We start from the raw sequence: 13531 nt of genomic DNA, 5'->3' as shown, positions 1-13531 counted from the left end.
CGATACTGATGCCAAAAATGCAATCAGTATGTTCGTTATAGAAACAAAAACTACTCGACGGATTTTAACGAAACTAAGTACAATTGTTCTTCATACTCCTGGGCAGGTTATAGTATACTTTTCATCACGCTACGATCAATAGGATCAGAGCAGTGAAGGGAAATGTTGGGAAAACGGGAGAAGTTACAATTTAAATTGGGCCACTCCATTGCGAACGTCAATAAATTGTTATAAAAACTAATTTTGACAATTCCTTCTAAATTATGTTTTTTTTTATTATGTGCAGGTATAAATAAAACAATTAGACTCACTAACTAAGACACTAAAAATCACTAAAATCTCATAATAACTCACCTAACTCTCCAGTATTCATAGAGAAGTCCGAGGGTAGTATAGCAAACTTCTGTATCTTTTGCGCGTTAGAAATTGCTTGTTTGTTCGCACGAGCAATGCCTTCTTCTATTGCTTTGTATACCTGAAGATACATAAATTTATTTAATTTTTTTTACATAATATTAATTTAAGGTTTAATTAACTGAAATCCCCAATTAAATAACTAAGGGATGATCTTCCTTTTTTAACAGCGGACACGACAATTGTTCAAAAGAGTTATCATTTAAAGTTAGGAGTAATTCTTAAGAAATGATAAGTGATACTAATATCCCTTTTTGACTACGACTTTCAACTTTTATTTTTACCATGAAAATGATTTGATAGACTTTGTAGAAAATTCATCAAGTTGGTTCAGGCGTTAAAACGTGAAAAATTAAGCAAAATTAATACGTACAACTGGATCTTTGGTATTGACAATCTCACTGATCTTGGTAGCCTTGCTTCCTAGGCTCGCCACCCATTTGCATGTCTCCGGTTCCAGTTCGTCCAACGCGTCGCCAGTGTTTAGGTCCACTTTTGCCTGAAGTGGAAAAAACCAAATATATTATCATCATTATCAACCCATATTCTGCTCACTGCTGTCGTCATATCCACTGGACTATCATGGCTGGAAATATATTATATAAAAAGATTTTATGTACGCATTTCCGTAGTGACATATGGCTTAAGGTATCAGCTGAAAATAAGCGCTGCATGTCCAATGCTCAAGTCTATACCTATAGAACTTGAGACCAGCGTTTCCCAAACTATTCTACTGTCGACCACCTCCCGGGTCACGACCCACCTGATGGGAAACGCTGCTTTAGACTATCATTCGCTTTATTTATTGTAATGTATGCTTTAATTATAGGTAGATACACACCTTTAGTGTGAGTAAAATGGAGAGGAATTTCCGCCTGTCTCCTATGAGCACAGCATATCCCACGTGTAGAAGCTGCGCTTGCACCGTTTGCTCGATCAGCACGGGCGCTATGTTTTCACCTCCAGCTGTTATCAGGAGCTCCTGGAAAGAAGAAATATCATCAATATATATATTGCTTGACGTAGAAAAATGAAATTTGGCAGGGAGGTAGTTTATAGTTAGTGGACGTCCGCTAAAACGTATTTTGCGATAGAGCCGGATTAAGGACGAAGTTACAGGCGTCCGCTAGTAGGTACGTATATCTAAATAAAATTTAAGCGTCTTGTCTGTGATTTCAAAATAAGTGTGTTTTCTCGAGTGCTTATTGATAATTATAATTACACAACACCAAAACACAGTCAAGCTTTTTTTTTAATTATGTCTATCTGGGCTAATGTTTGGAACCGCAGAACCGATTTTAATAGGACTTGCACTGAAGGATAAAGGAAGCTAATAGATAGAGATAGTAGAAAACACCCATCACACAAATATTTTCCAGTTATGGGAATCGAACCTATGGCCGGAATGCAGAAAGCAGGGTCACTGCCCTCAAATGGACGATGTCAAAAATAAATCCAGCTATGTTGATAAACATGTTACCCGAGATCCTATGATCCCATCTATTTAGATACGGAATAATGATTAATTTGCAATAAACCACATGAAGTGGACGGCGAAACGGTAAATATTTGTGTTTATCGGGGATTATTCATACACTTATATATATCACATAATTTATATTATACCTACGTTCAATATAAATTATGTGATCATTAAGCTTTTTTTCTGTGATAATATATTGTGTAATGTGTAACCTTAAAGAATATGACTGCTGATTGCCATGTTATTGACTTATTTTATATTTTTTGACGGCCTCCGTGGCGCAGTGGTATGCGCGGTGAATTTACAAAACGGAGGTCCTGGGTTCGATTCCCGGCTGGCCCGATTGAGATTTTCTTAATTGGTCCAGGTCTGGCTGGTGGGACGCTTCGGTCGTGGCTCGTTAACACCCTACCGGCAAAGACATAGCGCCAAGTGATTTAGCGTTCCGGTATGATGTCGTGTAGAAATCGAAAGGTGTGTGGATTTTCACCCCCCTCCTAACAAGTTATCCCGCTTCCATCTTAGACTTATATTGTAGTCAAGGACTAACTTGTAAAGAATAAAAAAAAAAGTTTTTCCTGAATGTACCGTACCTACTTATATTAGGCTCCATAATTAAATTATTGAAATCACTTAATGCAAGCGATGCTCTCAGACTAGACTAAGTCTGGACCGATGCAAGTTACTTATTACTTTATAATTTATAGTTATAGTTACTTTAGTACCTACTAATGATACGGAACTAAGTATGTTACACATACCTACTGTGATCTAAAAGGGGCCCAGTAAACAATTACACTTTTCGTCAATTTAAACGTGATCGTCAAACAATTTCAATTTGACTGTCTGCTGATTTGAAATGTTTGTCAAACATTGCTCAGTGAAGAATGTTTGACAATTGATTGACCCGTTTTATTTGACGAAAAGTTTGCCCTTACACAACTTAATAACGTAGAGTTTAATTTGGCATGCTTAAGTTTTATCTCACTTATAATAGTAATTTTTACTGGTTTCCCATTATTTGTTACCTTTATTCTGCCGGTAATGTAGAGCAAGTTGTTGCTGTCCAGCCTGCCCACGTCACCAGAGAGAAGCCATCCCTCGTCGTCGAGTGCATCTTTCGTCTTCTGTTCATCGTTGAGGTAGCCCATGAAGACATGGCGGCCTCGCATCTGAATCTCCCCCGGTCCATTGATACTTGTCGATCCACCGAATTTGGTTTCAGTTCCATCCAGTACTTCGCCGGAACAGTCCAATTTGAATCTAAAATTACATCATATAATGCAATGTCACAAAATCTAGAGTATTTGATTAAACGCAAATACTGCCCAGTTTGTGTCTAATGATCACGAGATACTGGGTTTGAATCCTAAGTCGGGCTAAGATATATCTGAAACTCATGATTTTCTTTTTATCAAAAATTCTCAATAGCAGACCGGTATATAATAATATAGGAACCTGGCAGAATTCATTGTCGGTGAGCATGTTACTAATTATTATAATGATCGGTACCGGTAACATCTATTTCAATTTTATGTTTGTCTAAAAACCAGCCTAAAATCTTTGGAGAAATGAGGTCCCTAAAGGTATATTAAAAATAGATTAGGAATTAAACATAGATGAGGTACCTACAGCTATAGGTAGATAATTGATTTTATGTAAGTAAATAGTTAAGCGGTTACTTGTACGAGTAAGTAGGTATCATTGTGTAGATATTTATTTTGCACAACAATAAAAAACAACAAGATTATTTATGAGAGATTACCCTTGGACTTTGCTTTTAAGCAACAAAAATCATAATTATATTTTATGTTAACTATTTCTTTTTAATGTAAAAACTTAAAAGTAGGTAAACATAATATGAAGATACAAATTAAAGATGAATTAAAAATGTCGTAAAACGTAGTAAGTAAAGCAGTATTATCAAATTTTTTTTAGATATAAATAAATTCCCGGGTGGTCAGGGTAGGCCAGGGCCGGGCATGACATTCCCTTTTACATCGATATTGTCGAGGACAAAGTCTCGTCATCAACCCATATTCGGCTCACCGCTGAACTCGAGTAGTCCACCACGCTGGCCCAATGCTGATTGGCAGACTTCACACACGCAGAGAATTAAGAGAATTCTCTGGTATGCAGATATACACGTGATATTTAATTTCTTAAAATGCACACAACTGAAAAGTTGGAGGTGCATGCCCCGGACCGAATTCGAAGTTCGAACCCACACCCTCCGGAATCGGAGGCAGATGTCATATGCACTGAGCTATCACGGCTCACAAGACAAAGTCTAGTGCAGTATAAACAAAGGATTTACTCACTTAGGGTATATGCTAAGTGTGTGAGCGCCGGCCGCTTCGCTCATACCAAAGGCGTCCATGATCGGTATGTCCAGCGACAGGAAGAACTTCTTGATGTCCGGGGATAAAGGCGCCGCCGCCGTCACGAAGGTAGAGCATCGGTCCAGGCCGAGGTTGACTCGCACCTTATTGAACACCACCGACTTGGCCATCTTGTAGCCACAGGAGGTGCCTGATTGCCTGTTATTATCATAATACAAGGTATAGGTAACAACAAGCAATATTATCCAACCGATATTATGTCATCCTATCTAATACTAATGCGAATGTGAGTTTCTTTGTCACCACTAAACTGTTTGCCTGGTCGGAGTTTTCAATATTTTCATACTGTTACGATCACGTTAACGTAAACGCAAATTTATATGGAATCGAAACAGTTGCAGTAGTGACACTAGATGGCGCTGTTTCAATTCCTTAGAAATTCGCGTTTACAGTAAGAGTATCAAACTGCCACTAGGCCCTCTGATCTTGAAAATTATTTCACCAATAGATAACGCCTATGTATATAGATACTTCTAATAAATGCAATTCAGATACTTTTTAATATTGCTTATGAGAAGCATACTAGCAATATGCTGAGATATAATGTAGCAATAAAGATATTTTCTTTCTTTCTAAATTGATTTCGCGCTAGAGGAAACAGCCATTGAAAAAGAGAAAAATTAGTCATGCTTATACCTACTAGACATGGCTATTTTAAATATTTTTGATGTAAGTTGAGTGTGGAAATAATGGAAGACTAGATTTAAATAATTATAACTAATAGGTATGTCATTTAATTGCAAAAAATGTTTTATGAAAATTAAAAAAAAAACAATTAAACATCGTAATCTAATAGAACTAGGATCAAAATACTTCATGCACTTTTATTGTAAGTAGGTAAATACTGGAAACAGAATCTATACTTAGAATATAAAATCGTAAAGTGAAAACCAACGATAATTTTATACTGTGAAACCAGACAAGGTTATTAAAAAAATAAAATGCATAATACAGTTTGCAAAATGCTACCTATACCTAAATAGGTTTCAAAGATTCTTTAAGCATCAATAAAGTTGCACTAATTAACCGATTTTCATGCCGTTTTGCGGACAGAAAACATTTTAGTCACAGACCAAGCTATTAATTTAAATGAACTTAATGAAAACAATGATCTGAACAAAATTCCACGCGGACAACGTCGCAGACGTCCGTTAGGCAAATAATAAAACAATAGTAAAGGCAAACTATAGGAAATACAATCGCAACTGAAGAACAACTTAATCACTATAATTCGGAACCATGCAATGTCCACTAACTACCTGTTATCGTAAATCAAACAACAATGACACCTTGGTTCACATACCAATACTTTATCATTTCCAATAGCGTGAAGTCTACTGGCAGACCAGTCATTCCGGCGGACAAGGCTCTGATAAAACGTATCAAAATATGTATACAATAAGTTTTAATTTATTGCTTGTTTGTTACGATTTTAATCGATAAATACTCGACCGATTATCAAAATTCTGTCACCATTAGAAAGTTACATCTTCACCGAGTAACATGGGCTATAAGATATCCCCGTACTTCCACGGGAACGGGAACTACGCGTAAGAAACCGCGGGATGTCTGCTAGTACTTCATAATACATTGTAGGTACTCGTAGCATGGTGAGCCAAGACTAGAAATCCAATGTGGGATATGTACCTATTCTGCAAAGCCTCTAGTGATTAGTAGATAGTAGATTAACCAATCGTATTAAATAAAAAAAAATGCCAGTATATTTCAATATTGTAAGTCTAAACAATTACGACGAAATTTGACGCGTATTTTATGTATAATATATAACAATCAATATAGAACAATATCTTTGAAACAATTCCATATAGTCACACATGGTATCCGATTTCATACTGTCCCAGTTAAACAAAAGACTGTAGTTAATACCTTGACAATTGTATAAAAAGAAGACGTACAAATTCTTGTGTGACCTGAATAGTTTCCGATATTTGAAATTAGAAAGTAATTAAGTATTTAGTTAATAGTACTACAACCAAAGCCACATAGCTCAGCGAGTTGCGCAGCTGAAGTAGCAATGAGCATATAGTTCGAAGAGCCGATGGACGAACCCTGGAATGGAAAGTGCAGTGTTGATCAACCCTGCGGGTTGCAGGGAGCCGCTGGATGATGGCGGCTCGAGAAGTCTATGCAAGAGGCATATGTCCAGCAGTGTACGTCCATCGGCTGTTGATGATGATAATGATAGGTACATTTCTTACCCATTAATTCTTGCGCAGTGATGTTCCGTGCCTTTCTCCTTAGCCCAGGTGGCTATGTATCGTTTCAGGGAGCCGCTCGATTTGCCCACTGCCATTATTTTCTCGTACATTTTCTCCCATACCCGAGGCACCGCCAGGAACCTTTTTAAAAATATTGATTTCTTGAAATAAAGATTATTTAATGTGCCTATCTCAAAATAGTCATACATGCATTTCCTGTTTTAAGTAGATATTAGATAAGATATACACTTCCTGTAGGTGCCAATTTTAAAAACAATTTTAATCATATTTTGTATATTAAGTAGATTTTAGATAAGGTTTTAGCATTTTAAAGACGGCAAATTTTTGTTATGTAAGAAAGATCATTAGGACTTCAGGAGTCTGCCCGTGCTTATCTTTTCCAGGCCCTGACAGAGGATATTTACCTACTTGATTATATTTGCTAGGCTTCGCCAGATCTTTATGAGGCCTCGGACTACATAACAGTACTTTGCAAAGCGTCGTGCAGCAATTCTTTGATCTACAGATAAGTAGTTGCTTTTCTTTTAGACGAATTAAGTAGGTCTAATTATATGTTATGCACGGCTTAGATCATGAATGGATCCATATCCAGATAAAACCAATTTTTTCGCATGAAATCAATGGTGAAATTTAAACAAATCATTGAATCTCGAACTAATCACAAAAACTATAGGTGAGATATATTGTATCGAAATACATTTATTTCATGATGGATTAGTAATTTTAGTAATCAGTTAATACCGATATGCTTGTAAGGCTAATGACACATTATACAATACAAAGTTCGATCTTTATCATTTCTTTTAATAGCGTTCTTTAATTAATTACAGAAAGCTTTTAAATTCAATTATTGAAATTCAGATAGCTTGTTCGCCTCGGCCTCATATACCTAACCTATTTCCTCTGAATTGTGATTCTACAAGATAAATTACGTCGATATTTTAAAAGAATTCTAACTATACAGGTACCTACGAACATATTTGGATGTATTGTTAGATTACTACTTTGTACTTTATTTTTATGACAACATTGTAAAAAATTAAAAAAAAGGACTAATAAATAAATGAGAGTAAATAACATATTTAATAGAATATATAGATCTAGGTATAAATATTTAGGGCCTTGCTCAATATTAAACTAGAAGGCCAAGCCAATTTGAGATAAAAATTGTGACGTTGATGGCGAGGGACTCTTCATTGCACTCATGTAGGTACATACTTTTGATTGACTTGTGTAGGTCTATTAATAATTAGCCTTAGATATAATTATAATTGAAAGAGTGAGAATTGGTACAGTGCAGAACCCTATAGATATAGACATACTCCCACTTAACTTGCTTTTATCAATTACAAATTGGATTTGATATCTTAATGTAGGTAATTATAAATATGTACATACAGTACATACTTCGGAAGGTTTTGCTAAGATAAGGGAATTATTATTGAGACAGTTATTTATAGAATGCAAAACTTCTGCATATATTATGGAATATGGAATCATTTTTGTAAGTATGTAACTAATCAAGTAGGAAATTAAAAAGACGGAAACGTTACTGGCATTTCTAAATTAACTTATATTTGCCCTCAGAAGAATTCTTGATTTTTCTTTAGGGGGGCGGATCTTATAAGATAGATAAAGTAAATCCTGATATGAAAAGGCATCAGGAAGGCATTGGCCATGCTTAGCAACATGATCACTAGAAGAAACGAGAATAATGTCAAGAAGTGATGGGGAACAGTTTGGAAAATAGTGAGTCGCGGACAGAGGAAGAAGGTGCAAATTAGCCGCCTGTACTATAGATTTTAGAGGTGTGGCACGAGAGTCATTTTTTACAAGGCAAGTATTAAAGTCACCCATTATAATCGAATGCTTATATAGTGGAACAAAACTATCTAATAATAGGTACCTCAAATTGTGGAAAAAAGTCAATAGTCAGGCTAGGGTTATAATAAGCTCCAAGAAGTAGATTGAGATTAGAAAAAATCACTTCTACAAACAAATGTTTAGCATGTGAAGCAGCCTGTGCGTGTGATGCACAAATAACGGTATACAGTAAATGCGAACGGAGATAAATAGCAACACCTTGCTAGTCAAGTGAAAACCAAGAAGAGCATATGATGTGGAAGATAAACATGGTTTAAGCCATGATTCTGAAATTAGAAAAAAGAAGAAAGCATATCGGGATAATGTGCTGGAATACTCTGAGCATTTATGTGAACGATATTGAAATTTTTAAATCATAGAAGTGCGTATCGAGTGTTTCATTAAGAGTTGGGAAGCTCTGAAAATTATCATTACTACTTATTACACTGAATCAGAAAGCGAAAAGAATGAGTCGTTTAGGCCAATTGTATTTAGAAATTACATAGTAAAGAAAGAAATAATATGTATAAATATTTATATATAATAATAAAAAAATAATAATAATAATAAATACAAATAACAATAATAATTATTACTATACTTATATAAAAATTAATAAAAACAGATGATAATAATAATTAAATGTAAAAAAGAGCAAAATAAATTATAAAATAAAATAAACAAATATAAACTTTACCTACCAGCTAGCAAAATATGACTAATAACAAAATTTATTACATAACAAAATCAATTAAAAGCAAAACTAAATCTATGATAACCATAGTATATCATCAAAAATAACTTAAAAGAAAATAATGACAATAATTCAGCATCACATATTAAAAATCCGAACACAAAGCAATTTGCCTCAAAGTTAATTTAACTTCTAATGTTCTTTGTGGTTACTAATATATAGAGATTATTTACAATTCCTTCTTACTAAACCTTGTGTTTTTTGTGAGTAATCATTAGATAGAGCCGCTATCGATTATCCGTGGATATAGAATTAGTAGATATGATATGTTTTATAATCATGACGATGAATCATGAATTCCATTTCTTTCTCTTTTGAACCTTAAACCCAACCTTGAAGACCACGTGGACCATGAAATCAATGCCATTCATGTTTAATTCTGAATTTCCGATATAAGTACTGTAAGATAGAAGTCTAATAGGATATACTTAATAGATGTATACAAGTAAAGTTAAGCTACTTACCTAGTTGGCCGTACTTCTTTCAATGTATCAATAAGGCTGCCTTTCAAGGCGTCGGGTTGTGCAAAGTATACAGCCACTGCGTTAGTAAGTGTTGTATAAATGTCCACCACCTGAAAATTAGAAAATAATTTTCAGTAAACCTTAATACTGTATACCTTAAATTAAGTTTAATGTTAACTAACACTACTATGACCCCCTTTGTGAGTCGAAATAAAAGACTTTTTTTTAAACCTTGGGCCGTGATAGCCCAGTGGATATGACCTCTGCCTCCCATTCCGGAGGGTGGGTGAGGGTTCCAATTTTTCAGTTGTTTATATTTTAACAAATTAAATATCACGTGTCTCAAACGGTGAAGAAAAAACATCGTGAGGAAACCTGCACACCAGAGATTTTTTTTAATTCTTTGCGTGTGTGAAGACTGCCAATGCGCATTGGGCCAGCGCGAGCGTGGTGCACTATTGGCCTAACCTCTCTCTTTCGGAGAGGAGACTCGAGCTCAGCAGTGAGCCGAATATGGGTCAATAATGATGAACCTTAAAACCGCGAGACTAGAGTAATGAATATCTAAATTAATATTATAAAAAGGAAAAGTTTGAATATTCGTCTTGCTGCGAAACTACTGGACCGATATTTAAAATTCTTTCACCGGTGTAAAGCTATATTATCAGAGTGTAACATATGCTATATTTTATCCCCGTATTCTCACGAGAATGGGTTTATGGGATATTTAAAATAATGTATGTGTCAAGAAATTAAAAAAATATGCATTTAAACTGACATTGCATCAAACGAAGGGACCAGTGGAAAAAGGGCATATCCTTTGACACCTATGGCATATCTATTTGCAATTTGCAGTAAGCCTTTCCAATATTGATCGATGACACGTCGTACGATGTCCATGTAAAGGTCAAGACACGCTTATATGCATGCTATTGGTTGGACCGTGTTATCGCATGTGTTAAATAGATAACTCATAACTTAGAGCGTTATACGTTGTGATAATTCTTATATGAATCAAATATTTCATACTAGCGACGCTCCGTCATTTCATCCGTATAGTTCCCGTTCGTTCCCGTTAGAATATGGGGATAAAATTTATCATGACGCACTCACAAATCACCAACCTGGACACCAACAGGTTACAATATATTAGCATTTATAAAACGACGAAGGTCTGGTGAGCTCGAGTTTCCTCTCAGAATGAGAGGTGTTAGCCCAATAGTCCACTCGCTGGCTCAATGCTGATTGGCAGACTTCACACACGTAGAGAATTAAGAAAATTCTCTGGTTTCCTCACGATGTTTTTCCTTCACCGTTTGAGACACGTGATATATAATTTTTTAAAATGTACACAACTGAAAAGTTGGAAGTGCATGCCCCGGACCGGATTCTAACCCACACCCTCCGGAATCGGAGGCAGAGGTTATATCCACTGGGCTATCACGAACATTATTCGCTCTTAAACTATTCCTCTAGAATCAATCATGACCTATTGTTGAACTACCTATTGTGGAAAACTTTAAGTAAGGTACAGAAGTAAGTATACTTAGATTAATTTCGTACGTACCTGAGCAGCGACGTGACTCAGCGGCAGGTATGAGATGAGCACGTCTACCGTCGGTTGCAGGTCTCCCACTCTTTCGGAGATGGAGAACGCGTCCCACGTGAGGTTGTCGTGGGATAGCATCACAGCCTTTGGTGGACCCACTGTGCCAGACTGAAAGGATATGAAAACCATTGATATAATATGGGCCTCTTTTAGAGATACTTATCGTATTTTATTAAACATATTATAAAATCATTATCATCTAGTTCTCAAGCTGCCAGCATCCTACGGTACCCCGTAACCCGCTAGATATCATGTCTGTAGTGGGGAGTCGACCGATGACGTTTTCCGATGCAGGGACGCTAGCACCTTGGGCAACGTCCAATGACTCATCGAACTGTATTCCCCACTCTTTGCCACTTTGCCCTACAATTTCACCTGATGGTAAGTGATGATGAAAAGTGAAAGAAGTCTAAAATGGAGACGGAGTAACTTGATAGGAGTAGTATGAAAATGCATACCACTTTCGGTTACTAAACGACATTGTTTTGGAATCTTGGGCGGTAGAGTAATAACTAACCACGACCGAAGCTTCCTACCAGCCAGACCTGGACCAATTAAGAAAACCTCAATCGGCCCAGCCGGGGATCGCAGCCAGGACCTCTGTCTTGTAAATGCAACGCGCACACCACAAGACCGTCGACTTCGACTTCGCGACTCGTTGACCTATGTCAGTGACTTTCTTCTGCAGATCTTATTTATGATTCGATCAAGCAGATACTCCAAACATATCTTGCTCCATCGCCCGCTAAATCACAGAGCCTTCTTATTAACCCCATAGTTAGCGACCAAGTCTTCTTCTAAATACCCCGAATATCAACGACAAATTTTAGCTCACGTTAAATAAACTGGCATAGAAACAACGGTGCGTTCTTAATCCTATACAAAATATTAATACCTTTTAATATATTTAATTAATTAATACCCCATATTAACTGCTGGAGATATTATGTGTATTAACAAGATTAAAGATAGTTAAGCACTACGTTAAGCATTTCAGTGCAATGCACCTAGTCCTTTCAATGTTAAATGATTTTGTGATAATCTTCTGGAATTAAACACTTATCAATAAATCTTAAAGGTAATCTGTACGTGAATTCTGTAAAGTTACATCGTTGTGACGTAGTTCGTTTCCATGGCAACTTCATTGTTAGTGACGGAAAAGTACATTTTAGTGTTGGCATCGTATAAAAAAAATTAAGATTCGAATAGGTCGTGTTTTATGCAAAAATTTCGTCAACGAGTGTAAATTAACGGAATCGCAACCCTGCAACCTTATTTTAAATATATTTACCTCATTTATTTACCTATTTACCAGTCTTATGTACTTATGTAAGTACATTGTACATACTTACTTATGATGTTTTTAATTAAATTTAAAGATTTTTTAAAATTCGTTTTTGTATTTTTCCTATTTGATGTAGATAAATAGATAATGAAAATTTTATAACTTTGTCCATTTTTAAAAGCATGCAGATATTTGTATTGCTATTGCTTTTGTAGATGATATAATTTTTTTAATCGCTTCTTATCTAATATCCATTTTATGAGCTAATAAAACATCCTTACATCTACACTTTGTTATCGTTACGTTAATGTCGGTTTTAATTTTTAATGCTGTTTATCCAATTTTATTATCTAACTCCTAGAAGGTGTCAGCTTAGGTATTATTTTCACAACAAGCAAACCCACGTGCAAACGACACGTGCATATTGGCCTTTAATTTCTCGTAAGTTATTTGTATACCTAACTGTATTTTTGATTGCCTCCGTGGCGCAGTGATATGCGCGGTGGAATTACAAGACGGAGGTTCTGGGTTTGATTCTCGGCTAGGCTTATTGAGGTTTTCCTAATTGGTCCAGGTCTGGCTGGTGGGAGGCTTCGGCCGTGGCTAGTTCACCCTACCGCCAAAGACGTACCGCCAAGCGATTTAGCGTTCCAGTACGATGTCGTGTAGAAACTGAATGGGGTGTGGATTTTCATTCTCCTAACAAGTTGGCCCGCTTCCATCTTAGATTGCATCATCACTTACTATCAGATGAGATAGTAGTCAAGGGCAAACTTGTAAAGAATAAAAACAAAAAAAAAATGTATTAAACAATGATTGTGTGAGGTAACCTATCAATACAAGATTTAAATTAGCATAAATCTTCGTCAAATATAAAATATCTAATATTACCATTAATATCGTAATCATCATTATCATTATCAGCATATTTTAACGGCTCATAGGAGATATGGAGCTTGGACCCACCACGCTACTATAATGCGTGTTGGTGGGCTTAGGGTGATAAATGATAATGTT

The 13531-nt window shown here is 35.9% G+C and overlaps 1 protein-coding gene across 3 annotated transcripts in view; it reads right to left on the bottom strand.

Annotated features, from left to right (window-relative positions):
- Positions 1-13531, bottom strand: part of LOC112049616 (long-chain-fatty-acid--CoA ligase ACSBG2) — a 37490-nt gene that overhangs the window by 3323 nt on the left and 20636 nt on the right. For 2 of the 3 annotated variants that reach the window (XM_024087577.2, XM_024087579.2), the window contains exons 7-15: positions 11188-11337; positions 9621-9730; positions 6519-6659; positions 5603-5668; positions 4219-4437; positions 2926-3160; positions 1256-1396; positions 788-913; positions 355-475 (exon numbers count right to left, since the gene is read on the bottom strand). In XM_024087577.2, coding sequence (XP_023943345.1) covers positions 355-475; positions 788-913; positions 1256-1396; positions 2926-3160; positions 4219-4437; positions 5603-5668; positions 6519-6659; positions 9621-9730; positions 11188-11337 — 1309 coding nt within the window. The remainder of the gene's footprint in view (positions 1-354; positions 476-787; positions 914-1255; positions 1397-2925; positions 3161-4218; positions 4438-5602; positions 5669-6518; positions 6660-9620; positions 9731-11187; positions 11338-13531) is intronic. The other variant, XM_024087578.2, reaches the window with a different exon arrangement.

The sequence above is a fragment of the Bicyclus anynana genome, chromosome 1 (assembly GCF_947172395.1).
Source record: "Bicyclus anynana chromosome 1, ilBicAnyn1.1, whole genome shotgun sequence".
NCBI lineage: Eukaryota > Metazoa > Arthropoda > Insecta > Lepidoptera > Nymphalidae > Bicyclus > Bicyclus anynana.
Note: the sequence above shows the minus strand (reverse complement) of the source record. Positions and strands in the feature narration are given on the sequence as shown.